The following is a 17,149-nucleotide window of genomic DNA, read 5'->3' on the forward strand; positions in this document are numbered from 1 at the left end:
AGAACACCCTCACAACCTATTACATTCATACAAACACACAAAACTATGTACACCTTCAAATAATTGCCCCAGACTGACAGCTAATCTCACAGGCTTTAACTGACCTGTAATGAAGGTTATTCATGTTAAGATGCATGGTACAGCCTGTACTTCTACTTATACTAAGTGCTGTCTGTTTTGTCTTACTCAAGAATGCCTTCAGAAAACATATTTTAGCCATTATATACAAAAGGTATTCTGTTGTATTGCCCTCTTATCAGACTGTCTCCATAGAAAAATGAGAACAACATATACACAGTTGTCTTCAGCTACAAGATTCTCATGTTGTACTGTGAACATTTACTTGCTAAAGGAAAGCTTTTCATTACATGTAACATTCTTTCATTTGCTTGCTTCCACTTAAAACTTGTCAGATCAAGCCAAGGGCCTTAATCCAATCATTTCCCTATGCAAAAGTAAGAAAAAGCATATAAATTTTACTTATCTAATGCTCTGTACACTTTTACAACCCATCTCTCAACTAAACAACCTAATATTACAGCCTACTATCTTAAACATGCTTTTGTTTAACCTTTCTTCTCTTTTTACACTGTAGTGACGGCATTTCTTAAAACTAAACAAGAAGAAAGAATAAGTCAAAAAGGGGCACCTTTTTACTTTAGTATCAGTATAACACACAAAAATAATTGAAAATGATTGAGTATACAACATGCAGTATACGTCATGTTTTAAAAAATACTGTTAAGAACAAAAATATTCTACTTACAGCAACCTCTTTCCTCCCCCCCCCCTCTATAATGTTCTTCCAAACATTAATGACATTATGTAAGGCATATGCTTTGGAGTCCTCTACAAGTTTAAGAAATAAAAAGTCCAATATTTCCAGGTTTTCTTGTTCCACAATATTTCACAAATATAAATGATGCTGTGTAATCCAACATTTATTCATTAATTTCTGAGTTGCTGGTTTTCTTCCTGTAGCTCATCATCTCTCAGCTCCAGTCTCTGGGCTCATTTTCAATGCACTCCTGGTTCTTTTAGTCAACTCTTGTGCTTTTCTCTGTCTCGCAAGCATTTTTCTTTGGAACATTGGAAAATGTTTCACAGGCATAGTATCTATGAGCTTTATTATCAGAAGAATAAGAAGCTGAGTCACTTTCTGTTTGATAGCTTTTTGTTGGGCAAGAGTTTGTATTTCCCCCTTAGCACATTCTGCATCAAAAATGACTTTTACCTCCTGGAAAAAAATATTCTGAGGATAGACGGATACAGCAGCTTGAATCTCACACCTGCCTCTCAACATTCCTTAATTGTTGGAATAAATTTACTCCTCTTCTGCCTGATGTACAGTGAGTAATCAGTTTCTGCAAATACTCTACTGTCTCCAACTTTTAGTACTTTGTCCTTCTGCCACAGTTTTATCAGAATCAACTCTTTCTACTGGTAGGCTTGCAGAGGTCTTAGTTGCTTTCTTGCGTCCAGGTTTGGAGCATACACAAGATGTGTCCTTTTAAATAAAAACTGCTGTGGAATACCAGTCCACTTGTTTATTTTTGCTTTCATAAAATCAATACTGTCTGTTCCTTCCACTTTCTCTAGTACAGCAGATAATCTCAGGTTTTCCCTATGTGCTTTGTCCTCTAATGCTACCATTTTTTGAAACATCTCTGCTTGAACAGCCTCATACTCAGCCAACCTCTTCTTCATTTTGACTTCTGATTTTTTTTCAGTTTTATCAGCTTATGATATCTGTTTAAAGCATCCTCCATTTTTCCAGTTTTTAATATTTTTGGCCAGGACATAACTGCCCAAAGAGGGACTGTCCTTCGCAAAGTGGGACAACTGGCAACCCTATTTTGGGTAAACATATGCCGTATGTTTGGAGTTGTTAAAGTCCACGTGCGTTTTATACCAAGGGCTCACTTGAAACATCACGTGATATCAGCAGTGTGATGGCCGAAGAATAGCATCTTTATAAACGCTCATAAAGTTGTAACACAGTAATCTGACTATAGATGTATGAAACAAAGGCGTTGGTCGTAAAAACGTCCAGTTGCTAATTAATGCAGTTATTGTCCTGGAGGGGAAGGTGTGCGAAAGAGTGTTTACAGATAATTCCGCAACACAGTGGAAAGCCCCATAGAGTTGCTCCAGTATGACAAGTTTTCACGTCAGAAATGGCTGAGTGTCACAGCAATTACAAAAGTAAAAGCGCAGAACTTGCCGCGTGGAGGGCGGGGTGAGTTGTGCCCCAAAAGCTGTACAGGCGTTCGCCTTTGAGGATGTGCGGATGCCTGTTTTAAGTTGCTGGCTGATTAACTCATCATCCCCAAGCTTTTAAAACATGTTGTATTTCTTATTTCTGGGATGCGCGTTATTCCCGTGTTTCTTTTTTGGGTGCTCGGTGTGGCTGCGAAGGAGTTTTCCAAGGTGGAGCGAAACTGACGTGATTGTAATTAGTAAGAGGTATCATTTGGTATTTTACGTACTTTGTATTTCGTCTCGCGTTTTAAATAATGCTGCTTTATAGCTAACGGTGAATTACACTCGCTAAACGATGATATTTATTAAAGGTTGCAGGGGGTTTATTTCTGAAAAAAAAAAAAATAATCATAATCTGTGTTTCCATTAACATTTTTATGGTAATAATAGCAGTATTGAGATAGTTTTCCGTAATTATTTTTTTGCATTTGTCAGTTTGTCCCCAGTTCTGGAGATCTTTAATTCTCGCTACAGTAGGTACGACTGAAGCAGGTTTGTCGTTGGTTCTGATAACATTGGAGAGTAGAGCACTGTAACCACTTCAATAGTAAAATTTATAAAGTAGTTTTTTCATACATCTGAACTGTACAGGTTTTCGCAGAATGCCCAGATTTTTTGCATCATATCCTTGGCCCGTTTTTCATAAAATTGTATTTTTTGGTAAATCATTGACATTTAAGTAAAAAAATAATGACATACGTTTGAATTTCAGACTTCATACCTTCCAGAAAAATTCATGCTAATGCAAAGCCTGTTATTCTCTCAACTTTCCAAGTTTGTAGGATCTATATTTAAAAGTTGCCACTATTTTGGGTCCTTCACCCCACCCCCCATTATTTATGGCTTTTTGCAGTTTTCTTGCTCCAACCAATAAACAGAACATGCTGGAGGGATAGATTCCTGTCCCAGAGACTTCCCATACTCTGGAACAAACTACCTATCAATATCAAACAAAGCTCCTCATTAGCACTCTTCAAGAAAAATCTTGATGATTGGATGGGAGATAGGAAATTCAACCCAGGGATCACTTCTGTGGCTCTTCTCGACAGTGGTACAGGAAAATAATTTTCTTGGATGGCAAAAGCCAGGGTACCTTTGGCTAGGCTTCTATAGGTCCTAGGGCCAATAGCCTAGTACCTACCTATGAACAGGTTGAGAGGTATGGTGATTGTAGCCAAGATTTGTAATATGTATTATGTGACATGTATTGTCTTAAGAAGGGTGGAGACGGTCTGCATAATACCTGTGTCTTAAGCTTTGTTTTTTTTTTAGTGAGAAACCTCTGGGGCCACTCTAATTGGTGTAAGTGCCTGGTTAGGTCCATGCAGAAGGGAACATTGTACTTGATTATGGGCCTGATGAGGGCCAAGTACAATGGCAGTATGAGTTCCTTTGATCTTGATGCCATGCCTTTACTTATAAGTTGAGCCACTCAGCAGGTTTTCCTCACTACTGTAGCTAAGTCTAAGTTTAGACTACTATCTGTGTTTCTAGGTTCTTCATCACTGGGTCTACTTTTAGGGGGGTGCAGTGCTGTCAGTATTATAATTTGTTGGGATATCTAATTCACTGCTATCAATATTATAATTTGCTGCAATATCTGATTTACCAAAGGGTATTATTATGCATTTTTAGCACTTAGTCTCAGACCATAGTTTTGGCAGCAGTTGTTTGTCATTTTAGGCCTGTTTGTAGGATGGCAAAATTATTTGGGAATTCAGTGATTGTTCCTAGCTTACAGTCAGCGAACTTGGTGAGCCAGAATTGACCTTCACTTCAGAGAAGTATATACCAAACAGGAGGGGCCCCCAACACTGAGCCTTGTGGGACGCCCGCTAGTAACTGTTTTCTTATCAGAAGTGGATTCAACTATACGGACAAAATGTGTCCTGTTAGTGAGCCAGATAGCTAGCTATCTGGTGATGTAGGGGTTTATGCCAAACTCAGTAAGTTTATTTATGATCCCTGAGTTGGGGACTTGTGTTGAAAGCTTTAGCCAGGTCTAGATAATTGGTGTGTACCGTTTTGCCCTCATGCATGGCCCTGGTGACTTTTTTGAATAAGTCCACCAGATTGAGCAGACAGTACCTCTCTTTGACAAAGCCATATTGAGTCTGGTCCAGTTTTTGGAGAGTTCCTATGTCGTTTCAGGTGGCTGCTATCCTATACATATATAGAGTGTGCCTCCTAACCTCTACAAGTTTGCAAAAATGGAGAACACTGGACTATGCCTAAATTGCAGTCTTGAATGCAGTGCTGGATTCACTTAAGTCAATACAAAGGTCGATCTTCGAAATATGTGAAGCTTGTTTTATTTTTATTTTTTAATTAACTTTAAAAGTTAACACAACAATAGGTTGTACAGCACTGCATTGTCAGTAATCCTCAGTGATTTACCAGAAAAGTAAACAACTTATGTACCTCTTCAAATACCTGCACCAACTGGAAAGACCACAGAAATACCTCACAAAGAGAATCCATGGCCTCCAACACCTGTCCTACGTAGACAGGCTCAAATCACTGTCGCTCTACTTGATGTCATACAGATTGCTCATAGGTGGTCTGTGTCTCACCTACAAGGCACTATCGGACCCTACCGTACTAGAGATGGTCCATATCCGTAACTCCAACTCCTTGTGCATTATCCACTCGAACGGCCTAAATCTAATATGCAACATCAATAAAACTTGCTGGAGAGACAGGTTTCCCATACAAGTCAAACAGAGTATCTCGCTTGCCCTGTTTAAGCGCAGTCTTGATGACTGGATGGGAAACCACAGATTTGTCCCAGGGGTTCCACCTTTGTCCCTCAGACAGGTGCTGACTGAGGTTTCTTTTTTGGGGATGAACTCTTGGCTAGGCTTGTAAGGGCCCAAGGGCCATTGGCCTAGTAACCTCCTATGATACTATGATCACATCAATCCCAGCACCCCGCACCAGGTACAGATTCCTTCTGTGCACTCCTCTGAGCAGGCAAGTTTTAGACTACATAAGATTCAGGGCACAAGAAGCTACTAAGCTGAGGTTATGGGGGCCACTTAGAAGTTCTGAGGGTGTGTATGTTCTGTGATGCATTTTATGCTCTTCTTAAAAGATGACTTGTTTGTTTTGTTTGTTTGAAATACTACCCAGAACTGTTGCGTATGTGCGCGGCAGTACTGTATGAGTTCACAGATAAAAATTCTTAATATTCACACAGACATACACACACACACACACACACACACACACACACACACACACACACTGTGGCACTGCTGACAAGCCAGGCCTGTCACAAGATGCACACTTAACTACAACTATGGAGTGTATTTGGGGTGTTGGAGGAGGCCAGAGAACATAGATAAACCAACAGAGGGACAGGAAGGGCACGCAGATGCTGCACAGTAGAAGCCACATCCAAAAAGTCAATCCTGTCGTAAAATTAAAACAATTGGAAGTGTAAATATTATAGTGTGTTTTTTATGAAGTGTGGAACTTAGTGTGAATGTAATGGTCATATTAATTTTGTAAGGTTTTTAATTTATTTGTATATTAAATTTAATGTGGTATCTCTTTAAATATTTTAGGAGGCATTATTAATGAATTGTAGGTGTTTTGATAGGTTCTCAAGTTATAGGAGAGGTATTTAAACAAGTAGGTTTAATTGTACTGATAGTTCTGATGAAGAATTTGTAACTGAGATGAAAGCGCTTAACCATGTAGAGTATATCTTTATATTTTTAATTATTAAAGTTTTGACCACTTTTGTTTGAACTTGTTGCTACTTGCTGCTTTGTTACTACTGCTGCCCTATACAGAGTTTTTGTGTTATTGGTTTTGCTGTGTCTGTACCAGTTCGTGGTTCATGATTAGGGGTCTTTATCATAACTTCGAAGATGTAAAACTTTGAAAGTTAAAATATCGCACCCACAACATCGAATGATGAAAATAGCAAAGCCCCGGAACATCGAAATCTTACCTAGGGCAAGATTTCGGTGGGCTGTTCCGTGACGTCACTATTTCCTCCACTGTAGTGCGAGAGTTATGGACCTTAGGGTTAGGATGCGGGTTAAGGTAAGTGGATAGTTAGTAATGTATGTGTTGTGTAGTGTAGGGTTGGGTTTTGTTAACTGTATGTGTGTGTATTAATTAGTTTGTGTATAGTTTCGTAGGGTATGTGTGCGATAGTTACGGTCCTTAGGGTTAGGGTGCGGGTTAAGGTAAGTGGATAGTTAGTAATGTATGTATGGTTTAGTGTGGGGTTGGGTTTTGTTAACTGTATGTGTGTGGTTTATTTATTTTGGTGTGCTTGTGTTGCGTGTATGTTTCTCTGAGCGGTCAATGTTATCAATATTCAAAATTCCAAGTTCAAACTTATGGTGTTCGATATCGTGGAATTTTGAATATATGATATAGACCCCGTGATTAGTATGTCTTCTGTAGCAGGAGCAGTGGTGGAATATGGAGTGAGCAATATTTTAAATGTTTCCATTACTGGAGATTTAAATGTGTTAGTGCAGCAAGTAAGTCAGCAACTAAAAGAGGCTGAGCTTCCATCTGCATCTCAGCGTTCTTTTTGAAATGTTTGGGGCTCCCACTTAACACAGCGAACACCAAATTCAAGTGCATCTTCAGTGTCATCCAATAACTGCATGGACTTTCAAGTTTAGAAAGCTAATAAATTTGATCTTATTGGACCGGGTGTTACCAATAGGGACGAGAATGTAGGTAACACCATCGGAAATCAATTGTTTAATTTTGAAAATAAATTGACTGTTTTTAAAAAATTACAACTTGAGAACAGATCAGCTAATGTAGTGCTGAGAGAGCTCCATTTATGGAAGTTTCCTAATGGAGTCCAAAAAGGCACTTAGTTCTATGATGAACTGATTAGTATTTTTAATAGAGCCAGTCTGGATGTGCTTAAATGTATGGTAAAACACAATGATTTGTGGATTGAGCAATTATCTAATGAAGTGGATGGTTTAAATTCGTGTCTACTTAATGAGGTTATGTTTGAACATTATGAAACAAACTATCCGAATATATTTCAGAAAGTAGACTCATTTTGTGATAATATTTTACAGTGTAAAGTTAAGAAGTTTAACAAGGACTTGGAAGAATATCAGAAGGGTTCTGCCTACCCAAATCCAGCCAGTCAGAAGAGTAGTATGATGTTTAGCAGTGATGTTTGTTCAATAAGGCAACAGCAGAAAGTAGAATCACAAGAATGCGTGATAAGAGACCTTGGGACTCAGGTGGACAGTAGTCTCTCTTTTGATAGTCACATCGCCACAGTAGTCAGGAAGTCCTTCTATGTAGCACACTTCATCATAAAAGGGTTCTCATCCAGGAAAAAAGAGGTCATTGTTCCCCTCTACTCATCACTCATTAGACCCATTGTAGAGTACAACGCAACTTTTGGAATGTACCTCACAAGACATCTGCAGCAGCTGGAAAGGCCACAGAGGTACCTCACAAAGAGGATTACTGGCCTCAAACAAATGCCCTACACTGACCACCTCAAAAAACTCCAGCTTTACTCCGTAGCATATCGCCTACTCAGAGGTGATCTCTACCTAACATATAAAGCTATGTCAAACCCAGAGCAGTTGGAAAGAAATCCCAATCCCTCCGAGCTACACGCTCTAGGGACCTAAACCTTGTCACCACAATAAACAGGACATGCTGATGGGATAGATTCCTGTCCCAGAGACTTCCTGTACTCTGGAACAAGCTACCCATTTATGTCAAGCAAAGTTCTTCATTAGCATTCTTCAAGAAAAATCCTGATGAGTGGATGGGAAATAGGAAATACACCCCGGGATCACTTTTGTGTCTCTGCTGGACAGTGGCACAGGAAAATAACTTTCTTGGGTGGCGTAAGCTATGGAACCTTGTTGGCTAGGCTTACGTAGGCCCTTGGGCCGATAGCCTAGTACCTACCTATGAACCTATAAGAAGATATTTATGAGGAAGATACTGGTCCTGCCCCTTTAGAGCATGGAGGTTACCAGACGTCCGAGAGGTTAATGGAAAAGAGACTGCAACAACCAGTGTTGAATACCAGGGAGGAGAATCGCATAAAACAAGGGACAAAGCCGAAACAATTTCAGAACAGGTCAGGAACTGAATTTAACAGTAGGAGTGGGCAATATTGATTACCCTGTGCAAATATATAACTCTACAGGCGATTTTCGTCTGTTTAAGTTTTCTGATAAAACTGTCAATATGAATCATGCAGATGTTTTTTAAGTTTTAGTCCATCAAGAAGAGCTGTATTACAAACAGTTTGATGGATTTAAAAATGTATGTACACAAATTAAATATTCTGGTATGGTTTAAAAATGGGCTAAATAGAGAAAATGAGTATGTATTTAAAACATCTAGTGTGTTTAATCCCCCTCTTAATTTTACTGTCAGTGTGTTCGAGAGGTTTTGTGAAAATGAAATTCGTTCTTTGCTTTTAAAACCACCTAGTAGGAAGTGATTTAATCTTTCTAATAGTAGGAAGTGATTTAATCTTCCTAATGATGCAGCTAATTATTTGAAAGATCTTTATGATGACAGTAATATTAGAGTAATGAAGCCAGACAAGGGTGGGGTGTTTTGTAAATTATGAATAAAATAGTTTATATTAGCAGAATGAATGGAGTGTTATTGGAGGACGAATATATCTCTATGTCAAGCAAAGTTCTTCATTAGCACTCTTCAAGAAAAATCTTGATGAGTGGATGGGAAATAGGAAATACATCCCGGGGATCACTTCTGTGTCTCTGCTGGACATTGGCACAGGAAAATAACTTTCTTGGGTGGAGTAAGCTATGGAACCTTGCTGGCTAGGCTTACGTAGGCCCTTGGGCTGATAGCCTAGTACCTACCTATGAACCTATAAACATCCTGGAATGAAATTAATGTGGTCTTTGGGAAGATAGATATGGCATTATTCAATTTATTGATAGAAGGGCAAATAACTAAAAATGAATATAATATAAATTTTTGGAAAATAATGAACCTGTGACAGCCAGGATATATGGGATCCCAAAAATACATAAATGTTTATCAGACCCACCTTTGAGACTGGTTGTGGATTCAAATCATTCAAAACTATATTTCCAAATTTATTGATGTGATGGTAAAGGACTCTGTGCAAAGGGTACCACGAATTCGTAGAGATTCGTGGCAGTTTTTAACCAGATTCAATGAGTTAGATTATAATGAGAATTGTTTTTTTGTCACTTTAGATGTTAATAATTTGTATTCTACAATACCCCATGGGACTGGCCTAGAATGGTTTGAGGAGATATTGTTTGAAATTGGTATTTTAGATTCAAATAGGGTGAAGTTGGTTACTTCTCTTATGGACTTAGTTTTATCTAAGAATTTGTTTGTGGTTCGAAGGTCAGTATTTTAAACAGAATATGGGTGTGGCAATGGGAGCAACTTGTGATCCCATTTTTGTCAACCTAGTAATGGCCTACTGGAAATCTATGTATTTATTTAAAAGTAATTTTAACTATTGGTCTTTTTACACTCGATTTTTAGATGGCATATTTATTTATGGATACTGAAAACAAATTAATAGAATTTTTTAATTTTATCTCAGAAACTGCAGAATTTTTTAAATTGACTAGTTTTTATAATTCAGATAAAATAAATTTTTTTGGATGTGGTAATAAATAAGGACAGATAAAAGAAAAGGAAATCTACCTTTTCTAATACTTATCTTCATTACACCAGCTGGCACCCAAGACATCAAAAGAAAGTAGTGGTTAAGGACCAACTGGTGAGAGCAACTAGGATGATAGTTGATAAGATGCTTTTGGAGGAATGTAATTATATTAAAGGTAGTTTTTTAAAAGAGGTTATCCCAATGAATTTGTGAGCGATATTAAAAATGAGGTGGTATTAAAAAGAACTCAGGGGACATACACCCCATTGCTAGGTAGTGGTAGCGAAGTGGTTATTAACGGGACAGAAATATTTGTACTGTTACAAATGGTTTAAGAGAGAATGATAATAATAAAAACAACGACTTTAATAAGTCTATTAGCAAGTGTAAGGCTTTTATTTCCACATGCATTCTGGATAGTGATGGTATTTTTAATATTTTATGTAAGAATTCGGTTATATTTTCTGTAGACCACCAGGTTTCTCATTTGGAGGGGGATAGTATATAGGAAGGATATGTCTATTAAAAATTTGTTAGAAAACCTAAGAAGGTGGAAACAAATAGACCATATGGGATGGTTAAGTGTGGAAGGTGCCCGTAATGTACTCATATTTTAGTGATGAATAATATTACTGTGCAAGGTAAAACATATAATGTAACAGGGCATTTTCCTGTGACTCTAAAAGAGTGGTGTACTTAGCCTTTTGTCAATTATGTCTAGTCTTCTACGTTGGTAAGACTTGCAGAAGGTTGAAAGAAAGCACATATGAACATAAAATGGACATTAAAAAAGAAGAAAGTTCAAATGCATTATATAGGCATTTAATGGGACAACCTACTCATTTATTTAAGTTTATAGTGATTCAACAAGTTGTTCAGGATCAGAGGGGTGTAATTACAGAGGATTTGAATTATTGGGAATTGAGATGGCAACTTGTTTTAAATGCCATGAGTCACCCTGGACTAAATGAATGCTGCTGTATAAATCTTGCCCTAAAATTAAAACTGTTGGAAGTGTAAATATTATAGTGTGGTTTTTATGAAGTGTCGAACTTAGTGTGAATATAATGGTCATTTTCATTTTATAAGGTTTTTAATTTATTTGTATATTAAATTTAATGTGGTATCTCTTTAAATATTTTAGGAGGGAGCATTATGAATCAATTGTAGGTATTCTGATAGGCTCTCAAGTTATAGGATGGGGTATTTAAACAAGTAGGTTTAATTGTACTGAGAGTTCTGATGAAGTATTTTAATTGAGACAAAAGCGCTTAACCTTGTGGAGTATGGCTGTATATTTTTAATTATTAAAGTTTTGACTACTTGGATTTGAACTTGTTGCTGCTTGCTGCTTTGTTACCACTGCTGCTCTGTATGGAGTTTTTTGTGTTATTGGTTTTGCTGTCTCTGTACCAGTTCGTGGTTCAAAATCAGTCAGAGCAAAGTGCTGTAAAATGACAGTTTTACTCACCGTGAAATTGTGCCAGTGAACAAGTTGCTTTCACACCCATGCTACTACTGCCAGACCAATAGTAGCCGCTTATCACATGCAATCCTAATGTTTGTGATAGGAGTTTAAACAAATTATGCCCAATTGTTACTGTTAAATACACCACGCATACACACACACCCAACACACACACACAGAAGCATAAGCCATAGTAGTAGTACTAGTTTTGAAATTATTTCAACAAAACCATTATGTGACATTACTTCTGCCATGCCAGATCAGTGATCAAACAGCAGAATGGGCAAGTCAGTTTAACCCACATATGAGCTGAATAGCCATCAATTGCAGCCATTTTACTGCTTTTGTGCACCTTAAATGTCTGAATTTGGTAAAACATTAGTAGTAATAATAATAATTGTCACAATAATGTTAGAAGACATATGTCAGGGTGCTAGAAAGGAGGCTTCATCCAGTAGTACTGCCTTTGATTGTGGGAAGCAATGCAGTTGCTCTTGTAGTCATGGAAGAATGGACCACCTGTTTGTCATTGCACAGATATTGAAAGTATTCACAGGAGTTCACCATTATTGTCTACATGTATTTTGTGAACTTAAGAGAAAGGTATATGATTGCATACTGTGCATACCCTGTGGGAGGCATTATAACAGTACAGATTATCAGGGCTGCTGCTGCATGCCATTCTTTTCCTTATATTTGAGAAGTAAAAGCTGAATTCACATTTCTGACATTAAGGAATCCCAGAAGGGTACACCTTTTCTTCCCTCTTCTTTGCAGTTTTTGTGGAGAGAATGGCAAAAGAACAGCCAAGGTCTAATGCTGTGAGGGTTGCATCTTTGTTGTTTGCAGATAATATTTCCTGCTTAGACTCAATTGAATGTGATGCACAGTCTGCAGTGGAGCACTCACTGCCAAATGTGAAGCAGTTAAGATGAAAATTAACACCTACAAATCAGAGATCATAGTTATCACCCATACAGTAGAGGATTGCTGTCTCCAGGAAAGAATGAGAAGCTAGCACCTCCATATCAGAGGTCATTGTTCTATTCCAGGAAAGGGTGCACTGCTGTCTCAGCATGGGGGGACCAGGTACCTCAGATGCATGAGATTAAGCATTTTGTAATCTTATTCATGAGTGAGGGTAGAGGAGATCAAACAACTGACAAGTGTACTAGTACAGTAAATGCATTACTGAAAGTCTTCAAGAGGAGTGTGGTTGTGAAGTGAGAGCTGAGTTACAGGACCTGGCTCCAATGTTACTGATCAGTCTGTGTCCCCCACCTTAACTTGTGATCATGTGTTTTGGGTATGGAAAGAAAGGATGGGATCATGAATACAGGCAGCAGAAATGAGATTCCCTTCATGGTAGCAGAGCTAAAGAGAGTGGAAATCCCAAAGGTCCTTGGGAGTATAGCTACTTCTCCTTCATGTTGAGAGGGGGCATTTGATATTGTTCATGCACATTATGAGGATGCCCCTTGATACCTGACAGAGAAGGTAAATCAGGCACAGCCCACTGCCAGGAAGCCACACACACAAGGATTCTAGCTGTCAATTTGCCTGGGAATGCCTAGAGAATCCACAGGCTGAGCTGGAGACTGTTGCTGCAGAGAGGGAAGACTACTCTACTCTGTTTAGCTTTCTACTACTGCAGTTCTCCCTTTGACAAATTGTTTAGAAGATTGTGAAGATGATGATAGGCTTTTTTATCTCCCAAAAGAAGAAGAAGTGGGCTTTGCTGTGCTGTTTGCGCTGATCAGATCTGATGTTCTACTAGCAGGAATAGCTCTTCAATGCGTAGACTGACAGAGTTGTTTTTTTTTTGTCCTGCTTACAAGGTAGGCATTGTCAACAGGCAGACTGGCAGACATATGTTTTTCTTTTTGTGTGTTAAATTACTTGGAAGAAGGGAATTTGTTTTAACTTGTAAGTGGTTTATTTTACTTCTTTGTTTAATGGCATGGTAAAACAGGTGGTCATTTGTTTGTTTCATTTTGTTGGCTACGTTGCTTCATATTTTAGTGTTTACAATTTCCTACATGGAATGAATGGTCTGTTAAAGGCAGGTATACTAAGTGATAGTTGATGGAATGTATCAATGCTTTAAGGTGGGTATACTAACTGATAGTTAATGATAGCATTTATCTAGCAGTGTTATTGTCTAGCTGTATGTTGAATACTAAGTCTGCAGATCTAAAGTTAAATCACATTTATGGGCAGCACTGGACTATGTCACAGTATGTACTCCAGTTGAGTATGAAAGACAGTGCTATTAAACTTTGATAGTATGGATTATAATTTGCTAGTATAGGTGATGTGTTTGCTTTTATTAGGTTGTTTCTTTTTTTGTGTTAGTGACACGGAAAAAATGACATTCATTTGTTTCTCTTATTTTGGTTGCCATACTGATCAATATCTTGGTGTAGTTACACAGCTTACTTCTGGATAGATACTTCTCTGTGCTACCCAATGAAAGGTTTGTTTCAGAATATTAAAAATGTACCATTGTATAATCAAGTTTACTAATTAATTACAAAGAAAATGCATTTTATCGGGGTCTCTTGATGCTGACCTTTTAAAGAAATAATTATTTAACAAAATGCAGCAAGTAAAATAATGCATTGGTAATTCCCATGTATGTTGAAATTGTAGGTTTGTGTCTGCTACCCATGCCATCATTGCCACAGCATCTGGTGCTGTTGTTACCGCTTCTTGTAAGAAGGATGTTATGATGGAAAGGTAAGAGGATAGTGAGATACTTTTACTTATTTTTTAATTTTACAGGTAAGTAAATTTTACCAAAGTAGTCTTTTTCAGTCATGTCCAGTTAGAGTAAACCAAAAATATGATAAAATAAAATGCTAGCTTTTAGAAGAGCACTAATGCACATTTAATAAAAAGTACTGACAACAGAAAAGCCTAGATCATGAAAAACAAGTAACAGCTGAGTTGCTTGGAAATTTCAAATTAGAAAGGTAAAATGCTTAAGTTTCGAGAGAATGACTTTAGAGAATGCACACCCTTTTATTCTATCAGTAGCAGAAGAGCTACACTCAGTACATAAGAGATATGCATATTTAGTTTTGTGGTATACGTAGTGTCACACTTCACAACTCTTTGAACCTGTTACATTATAAATTATTTTCTTAATAATTCAAATATGTAATGGATCTGCTATATACTAGTGATGAGAAGAAAACTTTATTTCGATAAACTAATGAAACATGGGGCGCAACTACAAGGTGTAAGAGAGTTTATCATATATGAACAGCATGAAAGCAGATGAAAAATAAAAGTAACAGTCTGAGTAGGAGTTGGGACAAAATTTTTTACTATCTTATGGAAAATCTTTAAAGAAGCAGATACTCATTTCTCTGAAAATGAGATGGGTCAGTCCTCAATGTTTCTTCAGGAGGGCAAATCTCTCTGACCCCTGTTTTAGGCACTTTGCACCTAGCCGCCTACTTTGTATAAATGAGGTTTGAGGTTGTACTTAATTGGGGGAGAATATAGGGGGTTGACTCAGCTCATTTTCACAGAAAGGAGTATTTTTTCCTTTAGGATACTCCAGGTAATGGGACAGTCAGTACAAATATTCTTAACAGTGAAGGCTATTTATGTAATTTAAAGTCGTTGTACAAGTAACTGAATAAATAACTGCAGAGGAACGTCTCTTTTTATGTAAACTGCTAAGATAAAATATTTTGGTATCTTTTGTCTCAAATTATATTTTATATAAGTCATATTCAGGATATCAGTTTGTTCTTTCCATATTTTAACCAGTAGTATGCTGCTTGATTGTCTAATGAACTGGTATTGAAGGTGTTTTTTTAAATGCCTGTTTCCAAAGTTCAGTCCATGTTGAAAGACTAAGATTTGAGTAATCAGTGACATCAGTATAATCAGTCTTTTCCCAAACTGCTAATTTTTCTATCAGTGTTTTTGGGGCTTGCTTATTGCCTTGTTTGTTCCAAAGTCATACAAAAAGACAATGGTATATTCACAGCTACTCCAGGACTTTGTCTTTTTACTGTATTGGGATTAGTGTACCAGAAGGAATATTGACAGACATTACTTCTTGAGCAGAATTATGTTTTGTATGCTTTGTGTGGGTCTGCTAACGTACAGTTGTGTAAGTTGCGCTTACCCATAACAGAATATGTTCGAATTCTTCACTGCTGGGGTAGCTTGTGGGGTTGTGTCTTGTCCAACACATGGCAATCATCCAGCTTCCAAGAGCTCTAAATCCCTCCCTCAGATCCAGGTTAACTATTGATTGGCCAGCCTGAAGAAGGAAAATCAGCTGTCAACTAGACAAGAAGTAGTGTACTCATCCTGAAGTAACTAAAAAAGAATAACCCAACACTTCATGGGTGTATGTGTGTGTGTGTGTGTGTGTGTGTGTGTGTGTGTGTGTGTGTGTGTGTGGCTACTGCAGCAGTGAGGGATTCCAACGTTTGCTGTAGGGAATAAGTGCAGTTTACACAGTTGTACTGTGTTCATACCCACTGCATACAATAGCCTATGGGTAAAATACCAAAACTTATTTAACCTGAGAGGAAGAAGAATATGAATCCAGGAAAACCACAAGTATGTCCTAGCAGTGTCAGTTCTGGTCTAAACAAAGAGTCCAGGATGTAATTACTAGTAGTGGTATATATGTGTATGTAGAGAGAGAGAAAGGAAACAGCCATGTAAGAATACAAGGCACACGGGGAGTGTGCCTTAATGTTGCCTGGAAATGGTTCATCTTGGTTGGTATAACACAAAAAGCAAAGGTCAGGGGCAACTACCTTTAAAATGTTTGTTTGACATAGTTTGTCCTTTTTTCCACCCCATAGTGCCTTTGTTAGGCTGTGCCAAATTGATAAACCTCCCGACCTACCTGAACGTATGAAGGAGTATCTGAAGGTGATACTGCTCAGTGCTAGAAGTCTTAACAAAAAACTCCACTCCCTGCAAGCCTTCCTCTCCCTGGAGAGTGTAGACATCTGTGTAGTAATGGAGACATGGTTTAAAGCCCCGGAGAGTACCCCAGCAATGCAAGGTTATAATATCGTTGACAACTTTAAACCAGCTACTGCACAGGAAGGAGTTAAAGGTGGAGGAGTTTCAGTGTATATTAAAACCAACCTCACATTCAGACTAGGTAAACTGTATGACCCACTGGAACTCGTACATGTGCAATTCACCATAAACAGGGTCTCATACCATATTCTTGCATAGCTCCCCCTCCATGTCCCAGGAAAGCCATAATACCTATCTCAGTGTACTAAAGTCCCTCACCGTTCAACCCAGTATGTTATTTTAGGAGGATCTCAACTACCCCTCTGTATTGGGAATCCTACACCACTTTTAATGTGCAAGCCGAGCAATTCATAAACTTTTTTAATACCAACATCTTGGAACAGTTGGTCCATTTTTCCACCGAGTACAAGTATCTTTGACCTTGTACTCACAAACATGGGAGGCCAATGTTCCTCACCCAGTGTAACGTCTTTGCTCATCAAATCTTACTACAAGACAGTATTGCTTGAAATAAAATTTAGTTCGGGGATCGAGTGAAACCAAAAACCTTTAGTACCTATTCCAAGGTTAACCTCTCTCTACTAAAGAACACCTTGGCTAAATTTCAAGCTCCCCCAGGCGCAGTAAAAATCATAGCGTATACTGAGCTATTTACAAAGTCTCTATACAGCCATATTGATAGCTGTATAGAGTGAGCTGTGCCAACTTGTATTAAGGATAAGATAGACTCAAATGAC

At 38.0% G+C, this 17,149-nt stretch overlaps 1 protein-coding gene across 2 annotated transcripts in view; it reads left to right on the forward strand.

Annotated features, from left to right (window-relative positions):
* The first annotated feature begins 1,980 nt into the window (after positions 1-1,980).
* Positions 1,981-17,149, forward strand: part of TLCD3A (TLC domain containing 3A) — a 265,072-nt gene continuing 249,903 nt past the window's right edge. Inside the window, exons 1-2 of one of the 2 annotated variants that reach the window (XM_044055424.1) lie at positions 1,984-2,466; positions 14,037-14,123. In XM_044055424.1, the coding sequence (XP_043911359.1) occupies positions 2,345-2,466; positions 14,037-14,123 (209 nt within the window). In that variant the 5' untranslated portion in view covers positions 1,984-2,344. Of the gene's footprint in view, positions 2,467-14,036; positions 14,124-17,149 lie in introns of both variants that reach the window. The other variant, XM_044055425.1, reaches the window with a different exon arrangement.

Source organism: Protopterus annectens, chromosome 13.part0 (genome assembly GCF_019279795.1).
Source record: "Protopterus annectens isolate FY-2018-M chromosome 13.part0, PAN1.0, whole genome shotgun sequence".
NCBI lineage: Eukaryota > Metazoa > Chordata > Ceratodontiformes > Protopteridae > Protopterus > Protopterus annectens.